Below are 17,345 nucleotides of genomic sequence, written 5' to 3'. Positions count from 1 at the left end.
TTCTACCACTGTCAGCAAGGCCAACAGTTATACAGCCTATGTGTTTAAAATAAGCTTACATTTCATTTTAAAAAACTCAGCAATTTAGTTTTGCGTTGAAACATACTTTTGTGCTAGCTCTGTCCACTGGTCCAGCCACTTGCATGTTGGGATGTCTCGCATACAAGCCTGAAAGAGTTAAGAAAATGGAAATGACAAAACCGGTTCCATTGTGGAGTGCTCTTGAATTTTAGCACCAAAGCATCTAGTAGTTTTCCCAAACCAATACATAGGAGCTGGTTAGTCACACAAAGACAACATATCCTAAATATTTCAGTTTTAAACTGCAAACAGCAATTTCTTTTTAAACAAAATTTGAGTGTGAACTTCTTTTACCTTTTAAATATATATATATATGTATATATATATGTATATATATATATATACACACACAACAAACCAGTCTCAAGTCAATTGGTGCACTCAACAGATGGTGCTAGACAGCATAATTTTAGCGGCCAATAAAGAAATTATACAGGACTATTAAAAGGCAGACTTCCAGAATGGAATTTTTATTCGATACACTTTCTGCTGATACCGGACAAACCCCAACTGACAGAACAATGCCATTAATTAGATTTAGAAAGCAGACTGCTTGCAGAAAAAGAGCTTCCCTTTTCTCTAGTCTAATCAGTTTCTTACTATAATACCTGCAAATATCTTGTAATTTACCCTTTCTAACCCCTACATTTGCCCAATGCCTTTTGACGTGTATATACTACTCCCCAGATCCAGGCAACTATCCTTGCTCAAGAACTGGGAACTAAGGTTGCCAATTCCAATAGCTCCATTAAGAAGCAGCCTCAGTATCATTCTTCCTGTTTACACACTCAGTGCAACTTCAACACGTAAAAAAGCCCCTCAGATTGAGTCCTAAATGGTTGGTGCCATGACAGCTAAAGTGGAGGGAAGATGGATATTCTAGACATGCTTGGGAATAAATTCTCAGTGAACTCCCCTGTTCTATACAATAGCAGCTACTACTACATGTGTATTTAACTCCACTGCTTATCCTAAACTGTCCGTAATAAGGGGAGTTAGGCCCAAAGGAACGAGGTTATGCAGGGCCTTTATGAAATATAATCTCAATGAAAATAGCCTAAACCTCACTGTTATTTCTCAAAAAATTCTTTCTACTGAAGATAAACACCTTGCTTCTGTTTATCTCGGTATATTTATTTATACCCTTTTTACTTCATGTAATTTGTTTTGAATCTCATACATTAGTGTGCAGAGAAAGTAAAAAATATAAATATTTCACAACAAAATCCCAAAGACATCAAAAACATTTCGTTATCAGATTCAAATCATATATAAAACTAGCAGCCCGTCCCGACGTTGTACGGGAGCAATCATGGCTCAGGGCACTCGCCCACCCTGACATTGTGTAACCTGCCCTCGTCACTGCCCACGTCACTTTTTCCAGCTGTAATGCCCCGTTTGGTACCTGCCCACGTCACTGGCCACGTCACTTTTTCGTCCTGTAATGCCCTGTTTGCTACCCGCTCCACTTTGTACGCTTTTGTCACCTGCACACGTTTCTTTTTCCTCCTGTTAACCTGCCCACGTCACTTTTTCCTCCCTGTAATGCCCCGTTTCACTTTTTTGTCCTGTAATGGCCCGTTTGCTCCCCGCTCCACTTTGTACGCTTTTGTCACCTGCACAAGTTTCTTTTTCCTCCTGTTAACCTGCCCACGTTACTTTTTCCTGCACACGTTTGTTTTTCCTCCGGTACCTGTGGCTCACTCACCGCTCCTCCCCGCCGCCGCTCCTCCCTCACGTTTGCTTTGCTGACTGGTAACTTGGCGCCCTACCTCATCCGCCGCTGACCGCTCCTCCCCGCCACCGCTCCTCACTGTCTGCCCGCCGATCGTCACCGCCTGTCCGCCGGTAATGTCCGCTGCTCCCCTAATCTCCGCCGCTCCTCGTCACTGCTCCTCCCCGCGCTGATCTCCGCCGCTCCTCGCGTGTACGCGGCTCCTGATGTCAGCACGCAGGTCGCGGCCGGCGCTACTTTGAAGGGACTACTTTTTTTTTTAACTTATATTTTTTAATATTGTATTTATTTTTAATTTATATAGCCTATGTCCATCTGCACACCCTGAGGATAACAACGATGTATCGGGTGTGTGGATTGGCGCTGTGGTTCCCGAGTTTACCCGCCTCAAAGCCTCAAAGTTCTTCCTTTATAATAGTAGTATAGATAACCGTGCTCTCAAGGACAATATCCTAAACAATACAAACAATAATTTTAAATAAATATTGTCATCAAACAAGAACAATTGTTTTGCAATTCTGAATTTGCAATATTCAACCTCGATCGAGGGTTGTGAATTTACCCACAGTGGCATTAGGTGGAAACACACTGATTTCACCAATTGTCGAACTAGAAAGGTCATTTACGCCATAATGTGTCCTTGCAAAAATTGTATATAGGCAAAATTACTCAGCAAGTGAATGCTAGAATGACACAACATAAATCAAGAATAAAAAGAAAGGTGACTACAGCCCGATGGTCGAGCATTTTCTCAAAAGTTCTCATGGAGAGAATGAGTTTAAATGGACTGTTCTTGCGACAATAAATGTCACTAACAGATCTATTGATGTGGATGGTGCCCTGCTTCGGAAGGAAGCCTACTTGATGATGAAATTCAACAGCATAAATAATGGATTAAACAGCCTGAGTGAGCTTAATAGAATATGAAAGAAGAGAAAACCTATTTAAATCCACGTAGTGCTGCTACATATTAAGATGAGGGGTTCATAAATAGCAATACATTTTTTAGTAAACATTTTTTTTCAACTAGACCATCAGAATAATGAGATTTTAGCAAGTAACATCAACCCCCACAATGCATTGCATTCGGCATACAAAAAATACTCAATCGCATTTGACAGCGCACAGTAAATACGCCCTGCTATTTAAGGTACAGCAAGTGAAATACACGAATATCGAGTGAGCGGCAGTATAGAGGCGCTGACAGAAGCGTATGAATTGCCAATTTATTTGTTAAGCAAAATTCTGTTTAAATTCATCCCCCGAAGTAATCACAATTTAGCAAGGAACACCAACTCCCACAATGCGCCGTATTGGGTTTATAAAGATACATGCACGCGATTGGTAGTTACGAGTAAGCACACCCATAAAACTTGTATTTCGTCACACGGACGTCTTTAAAGAAAATGGCGACCAACGTATGGTGACTATAGAGGTGCTGCGATTCTTTTGCCGGGTGAGCACTAGGTTCATGAAGGTATGATATCACCTCACTTAAAATAGAGGAATAGCAGTCTAATAATCTATATATTTTCAGGTAATTGAGATTTAATGAAGGAAGCACAAAGCATTAATGAGCGGAGGTGGAAAACGCCGCCAGAACGAGGTATGCTTCAATTACATGGATAAATGCTATAATGTCCCTTCCCTCTCATTGTAGAATAGAGAAACGAACGAGTTCAACAAAAGAACCTAGATATAATGTGCGGATGGTTGAAACGCCGCTAGAACAAGGTATGCTTTGGTAATATGGTAACCGCGAGTAACAATGTTGCGGTCCCGTTTTTATAAATGTTACATTGTCCCTTCCTTCTCGTTGTAGAAGAGGGATACGAAAGTGTTCAATAAAAAGTCTTCAAAAAGTTTTACCAACTGGACATAGCGCACTCGAATACAGGTATTCACCACATAGTTTCAAGTTAATGGCGCACGTAATTCTCCCCCCCACCCCCTTTTTGAAAAAACAAGAAACTAGGAAATGGCATGCTTTCCTTACAGGGCATGAGTGGCTGCATATTGTCAATACAAGTACAACAATATACAGCATTTAGGATAACCAAGAATCTGTAATGTGAGAGAACGTGTGCATATTATTTCAGGTACATTGATTCAAATTTGGGCATTTATAGATAGAGAATGGTCAGAGTGAGACAGTTTTACATTTTTAATTTTTTGTCAAACAATCCATTTCAGATAAGAGTTGTACAGCCCAGATGAGAGTCCTGAGAGGAAACACCAGTACTCGAAACGCGTCGGCATATTGGCTATATAGGCTAAGACATTGATTTTGAATTTATTCACTGTATAATTAAGGGATTTAAAACAAAAATGTTTTCCTTGTCTAAAATCTATTGATTATAGTGAAATACTGTATAATCAAGATATTCAAAATAGAAATGTTTTTCTTGTTTAGGTTGAATGTTGCAAATTCAGACTTGAAAAACAATTGTTCTTGTTTGATAATATTTATTTAAAATTATTGTTTGTATTGTTTAGGATATTGTGCTTAAGAGCACAGTTATTTTATATATGATTTGAATTTGATAACAAAATGTTTTGGATGTCTTTGGGATTTTGTTGTGAAATATTGATGTTTTTTACTTTCTCTGCACACTAATGTATGAGATTCAAAACAAATTACATAAAGTAAAAAGGGTATAAATAAATATACTGAGATAAACAGAAGCAAGGTGTTTGCCTTCAGTAGAAAGAATTTGTTGAGAAATAACAGTGAGGTTTAGGCTATTTTTATTGACATTATATATCCTAAACTGTCGGCACTGTCTGCTGAAGCATGGAAGCAGCCCCTCCTCTATTCTGTCCAGTGGTGCAGCCTCTCCTAGCAGGTCTGCTTTTTAAAATGCATAAGGCAGCAGCCATCAATAGTCACAAGGTAATAACAATTTTCTATTTACCCCCACAATTTTAACCCCTTCGATGCTTGTGACGGAACCATTCCGTCATCAGTCACGGTTGAGCTGTGCTGATGACGGATTGGTTCCGTCACGACCACACCCAGTTATGGAATGTCCAGCACCGGAGGGAAATCGGGGCAGCACGCAAGGTGTTAAACATCCTTCCTCGTAATAATATATTTACCTCCATAATCTCTAGTAGGGCTTCGGTGACTGTCTCCAGCGACGTCAGGGCAAATGTTTCCCTTTCATATGAACCAGGTGAAAAGGACCTATCCCGATAGCTGGATCTAAATGCAATCACAGCTGCTGATTTCACTTTGCTGATCCCAAAGAGCAAGTAAAACTTGGGCAATGAGAATTCGGTTAGGCTGAGTCTCAATACCTGTTTGGTCTCTTCTGTTATGGAAACAAAATAGGACAAAATAAATTTCTAGACGTGTTTATCAGTAAAACCTCTGTTCAGATATTCAAAATAATTGACAAATCTCTTAGTAAAGAAAACAGCTAACAAATGACTGTTTAAAGTGCACTGGCAAAGTACAGATATCTACTTGTCCAACATCAGTTTTTAGATTCGGAGGTCATGTATTACAGTGTTTCTGAAGGCAAGCTCAACATTAGAGTCCATGTTCCAAACGTGCTCTTTCTCGCAACTGCCCCAGCTACAAATTTAAAAGGTGTTGTGGCATTGTGCCTGCATGCTTCACATCCTCTGCTTTATCGAATATATCAAATGAAGACACTCTGAAGGACACAGGATTATAGTTACACATTCAAGTAAGAATTGTTTTCAGATAACAGATTTGTAAGCCGTATGTTATCACAGAAATTTGTGTATGAGCATATGTCAGCGTGAATAAATCAATGTAAAAGTAACCGCAAAATGTTAATCAAAATTTCATATTTATTAAAAGCTAGCAACCCCAAGTCTAACACGTGCAGGAAACTACTCAATATGGTGTAGGCCATCTGGGTTACAGTGAACATTGCCGAACTTACCACTGAAGTTAAGCTGCGAACAAGTGCATAGGGAGTGAATTATATTAATAACTAGTCCATGGGTGGAAGCTCGAAGTGATAAAGGACCGGTGGCCACTAACAAAGTGACAACATGGAATAGGTAGGGAAGGTGCGCAGCCACATCCAATGAGTTGTTGAATGACAGCATCAGCATGTAACGGGCAAGAATGGCAATATCATCCCACATCAGGTGCTGTTCAAGTGTAGGTGTAGGAGACAGGCATGTTTTGTCAATTAATTTACACATTCTTCCAATCACCTAAAAGAAAGCACAATCAGAAAAAGTTACTTCAGAGTAAAGAATTCAACCAATTGAATACATATTAAGAGAATGTGTGCATGTTTTGTACGTGTAGGTATTTGGAATGAACAGATCTGGCTAGTGAGCAAGAGAACACTGCACATCAGGCAAGAGCCCATGGGTATTAATAATGACAGTTTACAATAAGGCAAGTTAATAAAGTAGGGGACAGCCTTGAAGTTCGAGTTATTTACCTTCGGTAACGATGTATCTGGTATAGAAGATTCTAGCCGCAGATTCTGGAAACTTTTTGCCACAGCATCCCTGCGTGCCGGGGGGACGGCATCACGCGACTCCGTCCAGGCGTCATCCGCATACGTGACGTCAGCGAGGTCACATAAGCCCCACCCCGGCGCGCCTACATCAGTTTTCTTAGGAGAACTTTTCCGCGTCACAAAGCGGAGCCATCAGGCAAAACTGTGGGAAATGGAACAGTGTGCGAAAGAGCAGAAAAATTGGAAAAAGAATGGTGGCTAACAACACCATAAGGAGCAGTGTCAACAATGCAGCAGCGAAAGGAAAGGAAAAGAAGAAACAATAGAGCACAGCCCTGAGCAGCCACCCTGCCAGGATGTAGACAGCCTCCTCTGGAGACAAGGAACACATGCAAAAATGTCACAGCAACATACAGCAGGACTCCAACTCCAACCAGGAACAACGAAGGGGAACTGGAGTCAAGGCAAACGGGAACAACAAATCTCCAGGCAAACTCCAGCACACAGTGAGAGAACCCCCTCCCCCTTCAACAACACCCCCCCCCCCCCCCCCCCCCACCAAAAAAGGAACAAGGGCAAAGGCACAATGAGATGACCCCAACCCAGAGGGTAGCAGAGGGAACAGAAACTTTAGCAACCAACCGAAGAGGAAGGGGAGGGAAGAAAGTGAAGGCAAATCCCTAACCTGGACCAGAGCAGAGGGGTACAGGTGAACATATGAATCCATCCTCCAAAGTGTCAAAGAGGAGGAAGGAACAAGAAACAGAACAATCATCCAGTCAAACGAGCGAAAGGATGCACTCACAGAAGAGATAGCCCCTCACCGGGAGGCGAGTGCAGAAGACCAAGCCAAAGGCCCTCGCAGAACGGGGACGAAGGGCGGGCCGTGAAGGAATCTGCGGCTAGAATCGTCTCTACCAGATAAATCGTTACCGAAGGTAAGTAACTCGTACATCTGATAGAGACTACTAGACTCAGATTCCTTAACGTAGAATAGATACCCTAGCTATACCCACAGGGAAAGAGGGCATGCAAAAGGGACCCACCGGCCTGAACATATCAGAGGGCCCCATCGGGGACCAGCCCAATGGACCCCCGTCCCCGCAGGCAAGGGGAACCCCCACAGCAGAACACCACCGAACCCACGGGGGCGAGGGAAGAAGAAAAGGAGAAAAGAGGGAGCCCATTCACACTCAACAGACGAAACAAGGCAAGGGAAGGCCGAAGCACCCCACGTCCCCACAGGGCAACAGAACCTCCATCCAAGGCCAAGGTAAGGAAGAGGAAGATCAACCCAGTGGCTCCAAGGAGACAAGGGAAAGAAGGAAGAGCAGCCCGGGGCACACAGGAAGACTGGCAGACTGTGCCCGAAAGAGGGAGGAACACAAGAACCCTCCGAGCCCCCAGGACAACGAACATTAGGGCGAAGAAGGCCCGGACATTCCTCAGAGAGGGGTACGCACACTTGACTCAACTAAGCAGAACCAGAGTCACGATGCTAGGCCGTGGACAACAGGCCAGCGCAGCAACCCCGGAGAAAGACACCTCGGGGTGCCACCCAGGCATTCTCATTCAACAACAAGGAAATTGCCCCTGCAAGTAAAGAAGCGCCACAGAGAGCAGAGACCCGAAGGCGACCACAACTCCCCAGTACATATAACAGCTACCAGTACCCCACATAGGGTATGTTAGTCCCAAATATGGAAACCCTCTTTGGAAGAAACTTCTGCAGCAGAGGACAACAGAAATCGCTACGGGGAAAAAACCCGGCAGAAGACTTGTCTAAGCAGCCAAGAGAAGAACAGGAAGCCTAGTCTCAGTGCCAACCTTCAAGAAAACACTCACACAAGAATGGCCGGCCAGCGGTCAACAGAGCCACAGTCTCAACAAAGAGGACTCTTAGGCATATGAAGCACACAGATCACACAATGGGGGCGACTCGCCCCAACAAAAGAACAGCTCACATAATCCAGACCAACCCACAGGTCACGGAGGAGGAGGAGGAGGAGAAGAAGGAGGAGGCCGAAGCCCCGCCAAGAACCTCCGGATGGCTGAGTCCGCCGAGGCGTGGAACAAGAGGGTGCCATCAATAGGAAGATCCACCAGCCGCTCCCGCACATTCTCCAGGAACACATTGTCCCTAAGCCAAGCATGGCGGCGAAGGGCAACTGAAGAAGCCATGGCATGTCCAAGCACCTCCGAGATGTCCAGAGCAGAGTGAAGAATAAACGCCGCCAGTTCTCGGCCATCTAATGCATGGTGCCGCAAGTCAATACCAGCACCCTCCCGAGAAGCTGCAGATTCAAGGTACTCCGCCGAGTCCCACAAGCAAGATGTGGCCCTAGCCAACACACAAAGTGTTAAGGGCCTGCAGAGCTGCACTGGTCGAGGCCCCAAGAGTCCAGCCAGTGGGCCTCCGAGGAAGGTGGAAACAACAGCGACAGCAGGGAAGGAAAGGCGGTCCGCAAAAAGGGGGGTACTGGCAGAGGGGTGGAGGAAAAGACATGCCAGGTCACGCGGCACCGGAAGGTGCTGGTGCAGAATGTTTTGGGGCACCGGATCCCCCGAGACGGGGCGCCCCAAGTCCCAGTCAGAGAAGAATGCAGCAAACCTTAAAAGGGGAGCAGCAGCTTCCTCCCACCAGAGCCCTGGTGAAGAACCTCCAAAACATGGTCTGCGGGAAAATGGGCAGCCGAATCTCCCATATGAATAAATTCCCACAGCCATTGAAACAGCGCAAGCAAAGGCGACACCAGCCTTCGTAGGGCCCCGCGGCGGAAAGAGTAGCTCCTCCGTGGGCGATGGCTGCAAACTAAGACGAGCATCCCCTAAAACCAAGCTGAGCGGGAAAGGGCCAGGCCCGGAAAGGAGAAAGAGGCGCCGCAGAGACCTGTGGTTCCTCCGGCCAAAACCATGGCAGCGGCAAGGAGCCGTCTTTCGATGACGTGAGGGAGAAAGCCATTACATGGGGGCCCGTCTCCGGCGAGGACGACACCAGCAGGCGTCCAACCTCTGGGGAAGAGGTTGCGTCCGAGGACGGATCCACGACCTGATGCCTGTCCGGTGCTCTAGAGTCCGCAATCTGGAGTAGGGCGTTGTCGTAGTCCAACACCACAGGAGACGCCGGACAGGCCTCCACCCCGTCACACGTGCAGGGGATCGGGGCTGGGCTTGAGCCGAGGTGGTTCCGGCGCTGACTCGACCTCCGACGAAGCAGCCGCCCGCATGGATGAACGAGAAGCACCTGGAGAACAACAAGGAGTTCACTGCCAGCTTCGACCCATGGGGGGGGACGAGAGGGGTCCGCCAACCCACATGGTGGCGCCAAGGCTGACTTGACCTCCGGCGAGGCAGCCGCCTGCAATGAGGGACGAGAGGGACACGGGGACTGACAAAGAGCCGCCAGCCAGCCACGACCCTCGAGAGGGGCCCGCCGACCCCTGTTGCGCGCCGAGGCCGACTTGACCTCTGACGAGGCAGCCGCCTGCGTGGAGGAACGTGAAGGGCCTGGGGACGGGTGAGGGGTCACCCTCCAGTCTCGACCCATGACGGGACGAGGGGGGTCGGCTGACCCCTGTGGCGCCGCAAGGGCCAGCAACCGTCGGCGCCGTAGCGGCGGTACAAAAGGGGGTGGTAATGGACCGAGCATCTGAACCAATCAAACACTCACACCCAGTCAAAAGATCTGGGTTTAATCCATCACCGTTCTTTAGCCATGGCTATATGCAAATCAGTCTGACCCTGTACCTCATGGGAACAGTCCAGCCCGAACTGCCATGCCATGCCTTCCCTGGACCGGAAACAAGCTTCCGAGGACCGGTTTCTGGCATTCCAGCCGTCTTCAGCCCGGCTTGCTTGAATCCAGTGGCAAAGTGAACAAGGGACTCACGTCTGAGCATACCCTGCCACACTAATGGCGGCTTGGCAGTTCGGGCTGGACTGTTCCCATGAGGTACAGGGTCAGACTGATTTGCATATAGCCATGTCTGAACTGGCCAGATCTTTTGACTGGGTGTGAGTGTTTGATTGATTCAGATGCTCCGTCCATCACCACCTCTTTTGTACCGCTTTTGGCCGCCATAAGTGTGGCAGGGTATGCTCAGACGTGAATCCCTTGCTCACTTTGCCACTGGATTCAAGCAAGCCGGGCTGAAGACGGCTGGAATGCCAGAAACCGGTCCTCGGAAGCTTGTTTCCAGTCCAGGGAAGACATGGCTTGGCAGTTCGGGCTGGACTGTTCCCATGAGGCATAGGGTCAGACTGATTTTCATATAGCCATGTCTGAACTGGGGTGGCAGAGTGGGCTAAAGAACGGTGATGGATTAAAACCAGATCTTTTGACTGGGTGTGAGTGTTTGATTGATTCAGATGCTTCGTCCATCACCACCCCCTTTTGTGGCGCCGTAGCGGCGTCACCTCGGCCGCAAACAGAACCGCCGCCTGTCCATAGAGCCGAGGGGGGCTTGGGATGCGACCCGAGCCACAGCCACATCCCACGACACCACAGGAACTCCTGCAGGAGTTTGCGGCAAAGGGCTGCACCCCAACTGCACCACATCCTCCGAACCTGGAGCCGAACCAGTCGGCACTAGGCGCGAAGCCGTTGGGGAGGGCCCGCATGGCGCAAGGGATCCGTCAATGTCCCAGGAGGTGAGGGAGGAGGGGGGGGAGAAGCCAGCAAGGCCTGCAAAGCCGCCACATATGTCTCCATCTGGGCTCTTAATGCTCCCTCACCGGTAAACGGTGGATAGGGGGACGATACGAGGGGACGCATCATCCGCAGAGAGCCCATGCCCCCAGCAGGCCGGAAACCAGCCCTCAGGGACAAACCGCGACACTTACCAACAGGGAAGCGACGCTCTTGAGGCACAGGAGAGGGATGAGGACGACGATGACGCCCGCTCCAAAAACCATCCTGAGAAGCAGCGCGAGGAGACGAAGCTGATCTGGACATGCGAGCCGAGAGAAGTTTCATCCGGAGTTCCCGCCGCGACTTTGGCTTCAACCGTTGGCACGCCTAGCAATCAGTGGTGCCTTGGTCCTCTCCCAAGCACCACATGCAAATGAGGTGAGGGTCGGTCGCCGACATCAAGCGTCCACAAGATGAACACATCTTGAAGCCCGAAGGCTTCACCGCACTGTTCCCAAAACACACGAAGAATCGTAAGGAAAAGGCCTAAACATACCCAGAGCACAAACCGGATCCGCGTTGCACACGTAAAAGGAAAAAACTGACTTAGGCGTGCCGGGGAGGTACTTATGTGACCTCACCACCTGGGCGGAGTCGCGTGATGATGTCCCTTCCGGCGCGCAGGGTGCTGTGGCAAAATGTTTCCGGATCCAGTCTCACGCCTGGGGATAATTCGATGTTCTGGAATCTGCGGCTAGTAGTCTCTATCAGATGAGCATATTAGTCTTTAGATATTGCAAAATGAGGCTCACAAGCCCTTTATTTCCAGTGCTACTTAACCTTTTTTAATGTAGCTTACATTTTTTATACCACAACATGGCCAATATTTTACGCAACAAATCAAAACAAGCTGCGTTCATATATTTTTTTGTTTTATGAAGTTCAGCTGGGCTAGCGCACGAATGTAAATAATGTTTAGCAAATATTTGTTTCCAATATCAATCTCATGTTTAAATAACAGTTAAATCATGCAAAGTCACAGATGGAAATTCACATAATTACTGCTCATCGCACTATGCATTTAACCATTCACACAAAAAACAGCTCTTTCCTGACTGAATAGCTGTCCCCATATAATGCCGAAATAAGGGCATCATAAAACTCATCTGACGGCTTACAAGAATTTTTAGAATGGATCTAACTCCAGGTTGTGTGTGTGGTTGTGTGTGTAGTTGTGTGGTTGTGTGTGTGCAATTGAGTAAACAATCTAGGTGATAGTTTAAAGACAACCTTTCTTGTAAATTATCCTATTGATAGCTATGGAGAGGATCCTTCTGAATTCTTTTGAGTGAATCTAAAGTAACTTGTTTTACCAGTATATAACTTTGTTACTAACCGAATTAAAGGAGTACCACACCATGTATGTATTAAAAACATTTATTTTTATAAAACACACCCTACTACTCTCTTAATGAGTTTGTAGGTTAAATAACATACGTTTCACCTATTAGCACACTGCAAAATCGCATAATATACATGAACCTTTAGAGGTGTATTGAAGTTATTTTTTAAAGGTGGTATAAGACCTATAACACAACTAAATTTAAGGCACAGAGCCTGTGTAATAGATAAAGCCATAGATATATTTGTAAATACTTTGTATTGTGATTTATAGTTGTAAAGATTTTGTACTGTGAGAGGTAGAAAAAAAACTAAAGTGTACCATGGCAAAAAATGTCCAGATAAGATCGAGGCAGATGTGGTGTGACTGGGGAAGTAGCGGAAACATTAACAGTTAGGTGTCACTCGCACTGTTTTTTGTGAACATGGCAGACTGTTGATCCTGCGAATTGTTGCATCCTTTCATCGGGTATAATATGTAAATGTAGGTGGCGCCAGTAACCTACAGACGGCTAGGTGGATGTAGGTGAAATGTAGATCTTTAGAGTGAGAATGTGTCTGTAGGCAGTTTGTATAGATGGAATCGCGCTGCAGGATATCGGCATCTGTGTTTAAAATAATGTATGCTACTTGAGTGTGTTGGGTGGTGTTAGCCGTAAAAGTAATATAAATCCGAAGGTTTTCTGGTTTTTTTCAGAGGTGCAAATGCTTTGTGAAAAATATCCCTGTAAAAATGATAGATAACGTAATTTCAGTGCAACGCATAAAGCGTATGTAATCGCGAATAATGTTATATGTATAAATAGTTCCACTAATCTTTACCAACTTTGCTGCAGTAAGTCCAAATGATTTTTTTTTGTTCCTGCGCAAAGCGCACACTCTTCTTTGAAATACATTTTTGAACTTACTGCAAAAACCTACGTGTAAGTGGGTCTGTGCGCACTTATATTTTCTTTGACTGCAAGACACAAATAAATCGTGCTGCAGCAGCATTACATTTTTTTTACAACAATGAGCATGTTCCGTTAGGCACCGGTGAAAAGTCTGCACCAGAGTGCACGTGATGCCCTAACCAACTCTTTTAAACACATCCATTCATGTCGAGTTGGCGCTATATAAAATTAGTAAGAGGGAGTGGCATATCCATGAAGTATGTGTAACAGATATTCTCATGCCAATACATAGGTAATACCACATATCTGAACGCATCAGGCATAAGCATCATCAGCTGCATAAACTATGGTGGGGTTCCTGCACTACTTTTACCTAGAACATGGTGCTCCTTACACAGCAGCATCTGCGCTTCCACAACTGAGATGACCCTACTTCCAGGGACGTTTTCCTAAAGGCAGCACATTCCTAAGTGGAGGCCCCGTCCTGGGCTCACACCGTAATGCCACCTTACAACAAATGGCCCCAATACCGCAAGTACCTGCCCACAGACACGTGGTTCAGCGAGTATTAAAATATTTCACAAATTTACTTTCATGTTCGAGTTGTCTCTCTACAAATAAAGAAATGTATTGAAGGTATTCATGTAAAAAATGTAGTCTGCAATTTTTTTCCACGGTGTGGCACCGGTACACACAAAGCCCCTGAATAACTGTGCGCAAAGAACTGTGAAACCTGAAGACAGTTTGTGTTTCTTCGAACGCTATTACCGAAAAAAACAAGTCTTCGCAGCTCGATGCGGTTTGGGAGGTGTGAGGGGAAGTAGGAGAGGGGGGAGTGATAGGGATGAAAGCGCTAGCAGGCGCATGCTGGCAAAGGTGACCTGCAGAGCGCATGAATGGGAAGAGCGGCAGTGGGAGGAAAGTAGGAGAGTGGGGGGGGGGGAGCGGGAGTCTTTGAAGTGTGATGTGAGGCACAGACAAATGGTGGTTTGTGAAGTGGCTGGTTTGTGCATGCGCATAGATCACATGAACTGTGGCTAATCCGCCGTTGGTAGACTGTTCTTTTGCCCTTACTATAATTTCTGCCAGCAATGCGCAAGAGCATTGGCAGGGCGAGACCTAAAATGATGTCCATGCGTGTGCATTTAAGTAAGATAAAAACTGTAACAGATACATGTCCCGGGGAGGCGGGAGGGCGTGTAGGGATCTGCAGCTCTACATCCCAAGAACAGATGCATACTGGTAAGTAGCATTTTCCATTCGAGGCATATGAGCTGCAGATACTACACTCTGCAACGATTGTGCAGAAGTGTCTCCCCTGGCGGTGGTCACCTGTATCTGTTGCAGTTGTTTGCAAAAGAGTTTTAAGAACAGCTTGGCCTACTGCAACTTGCTGCTTGGCTTGCACATCAACACAGTAGTGTTTAGTGAAGGTGTGTGTTGTAGACCATGTTGCTGCCTTGCATATGTCTTCTAAGGGGATGTTCCCTAAGAAAGCCATAGAGGCTCCTAGTTTGCGAGTGGACTGCGCTCTAGGAGGAACTGTTAACGTACGTTTTGCTTTTGATAGCATACTTGTACACATTTTACAATCCACCTTGCAATTCCACCCTTAGAGATGGGGTTGCCTTTATGAGGTGGAGAGAAAGATACAAATAATTGTTTTGTTTTTCGAAAACATTTAGTCCTATCTATATAGTAGAGAAAAGCTCTTTTAACATCTTGAGTGTGTAGAGCTATTTCTGCCACAGAGTCAGGGTTTTGGAAAAACACTGTTAACTCTACAGATTGGTTTAAATGAAAAGAAGTAATGACTTTTGAAAGGAATTTAGGATTAATTCTTAGAACCCCTTTGTTACGATGTAGTTGTAAAAAAGGTTCTTGTATTGTGAAAGCCTGTATCTCACTTACTCTTCTAAGAGAGGTAATAGCAATAAGGGAAGCTGTTTTCCATGTGAGGAATTGCAGTTCACATTTGTGTAAAGGTTTAAAAGGGGGTCCCTTGAGCCTGGTAAGAACCACGTTGAGGTTCCACACTGGAGAAGGTGGTAACCTGGGTGGAATGATTCTTTGTAATCCTTCCATAAAAGTCTAATTGAAGGTACTGTAAAAAGAGACAGATGTCTGTTTTGTAAATATGCCGCAATTGCTGCAAGGTGCAGGCGTTTGGATGAATATGCCAAGTTACATCTTTGTAAATGTAGAAGGTAGCAAATGATATTTTGAATAGAAGCATCCAGGGGATCAATTTGATTATATTTACAGTATATGGCAAATCTCTTCCATTTAGCAGCATAACAAGCTCTGGTAGTAGGTCTCCTGGCTTCTTTAATGATGTCCATACAACTCTAAGACTTCAGGAGCCAGTTGATTTGGGTCTGGATGTCTCCATGGTTCTGTGTGAGCAGGGATGGAGTCAGACGTAGCTTTTGGTGCCGAACTAGAGAGAGTTCTAACAGTGTGGTGAACCACGGTTGGCGTGCCCATGTGGGAGCTACCAGGATTAATTTGAGAGACAGTTGTCGGAGCTTGCGTACTACTAATGGTATTAGTGGTATGGGCGGAAAAGCGTAGGCAAATCTGCCTGACCAGTTCATCCATATCGCATTGCCCTTGGACAGCGGGGGTGTGAAAACCTGGCGGCGAAGGTCGGGCATTTTGCGTTTTTGTGTGTGGCGAACAGATCTATGTCTGGATGACCCCACTCGTGAAAGAATGGTTGAAGAACCTGCGGATGTAGTTCCCATTCGTGAATTTGTTGTGTCTGCCGACTCAGCAGATCTGCTATCTGATTGTGAACTCCTGGAAGGTTCTCTGCCAACAGATATATGTTTTGTGGAATGGCCCATCTCCAAATGCTCTGCGCGAGTTGGGACAGTTGTAGAGAGTGTTTCCCTCCCTGTTTTTGTATGTAATACATGGCTGTCATGTTGTCCGTCCGGATCAAGACAGCTTTGTTCTGTACTTGTACTTGGAATGTTTTGAGTGCTAAGAAAATTGCTAGCAGCTCTAGATGGTTGATATGGAACAATTTTTGTTGACTGTTCCATTGACCTTGAGTTGTATGATGTAGGAGATGAGCTCCCCATCCTGTGAGGGATGAGTCTGCTGTGAGCACTAGTTGTGGAACAAGCTCGAGGAACGGACTCCCCTTTGTCAAGTTTTTGATGTTCCACCACTTCAGAGAGCGATGTGTGCGGCTGTCTACCAACACCAGGTCTGTTAGTTGCCCTTTAGCCTGGTTCCATTGCTGTGCTAGACATTCCTGTAACGGACGCATTTGCAGTCTTGCATATGGTACTATGAAGATGCAAGAAGCCATCACCACCCCCCTTTGTACCGTCGACTGCACCAGCACCTTCAGGATTGCAGAGATTTGGTAGGACGATGGCAATGTCCATTAATGGTACATGTGAGTAATTGGGGGAAGCAAGGGCTGGATTAAAGACCCTTTATCATTTTATATTTAGGGAACACTAATAAGTGGTCTACAATCCGGCATGTTCTAAGAGGCCTGACTCCAGTGTTAATTGGGTCAGAAATCACTAATGAGCCTGCATTCTCATCATCGGAATTTACCTTGATTTCATGCATTTGAGGATGTGAAATAACGTGGACGGGTAGCACACTGGTGTTACAATTCTCATGTGGAATTTGTGATATGACTGTAGATTGTTATCCAGAGCAATGTTCAAATAGCTCTCTAGTCCGTGAAATGTACCTCCCACATTTTTATGTTCTTTACAGGTTGGTATTATTGTTTTGGATATCTCTTCACAAACAAAGAGATAGTGAATGTATACCTTTCTGAACACGCACATGATGGATTAGTGCTGTGGGGACACACTTTCTATTAAAATAGGGTCCCACTAAAGTAGATTAGATTTTTGTGGTTCTGATGAATTGCCACAGATCTGGACAGACAAAAATTAGTGTCGATTGAGAGGATAGAAAGAAAATTATTTTCCAGTATATCCCTTGTTTTTATTATTTCACAGGAACTCCGGAATAAAGCACTCTTAGCTGGGTACCTTAGTTAATGTTATCTTCAGGTTTACCAGACAACACTCACAGCCAGCTCTGGACTTATACACATTTTCATTTATAGCAAACTGAGAAAAGATTCTCTGACAAAGAGCCCCTGTTTAGGG

At 45.6% G+C, this 17,345-nt stretch overlaps 1 protein-coding gene across 6 annotated transcripts in view; it reads right to left on the bottom strand.

Annotated features, from left to right (window-relative positions):
- Positions 1 to 17,345, bottom strand: part of NF1 (neurofibromin 1) — a 2,008,692-nt gene that overhangs the window by 454,280 nt on the left and 1,537,067 nt on the right. For all 6 annotated transcript variants that reach the window (XM_086954827.1, XM_086954826.1, XM_086954830.1 and 3 more), the window contains 3 exons: positions 5,734 to 6,013; positions 4,916 to 5,130; positions 107 to 168 (listed from right to left, as the gene is read on the bottom strand). In XM_086954827.1, coding sequence (XP_086810953.1) covers positions 107 to 168; positions 4,916 to 5,130; positions 5,734 to 6,013 — 557 coding nt within the window. The remainder of the gene's footprint in view (positions 1 to 106; positions 169 to 4,915; positions 5,131 to 5,733; positions 6,014 to 17,345) is intronic.

The sequence above is a fragment of the Lissotriton vulgaris genome, chromosome 2_1 (assembly GCF_964263255.1).
Source record: "Lissotriton vulgaris chromosome 2_1, aLisVul1.2, whole genome shotgun sequence".
In the NCBI taxonomy this organism is placed as follows: domain Eukaryota; kingdom Metazoa; phylum Chordata; class Amphibia; order Caudata; family Salamandridae; genus Lissotriton; species Lissotriton vulgaris.
The sequence above is the reverse complement of the archived record's forward strand: the minus strand, read 5'-3'. Positions and strand labels throughout refer to the sequence as shown.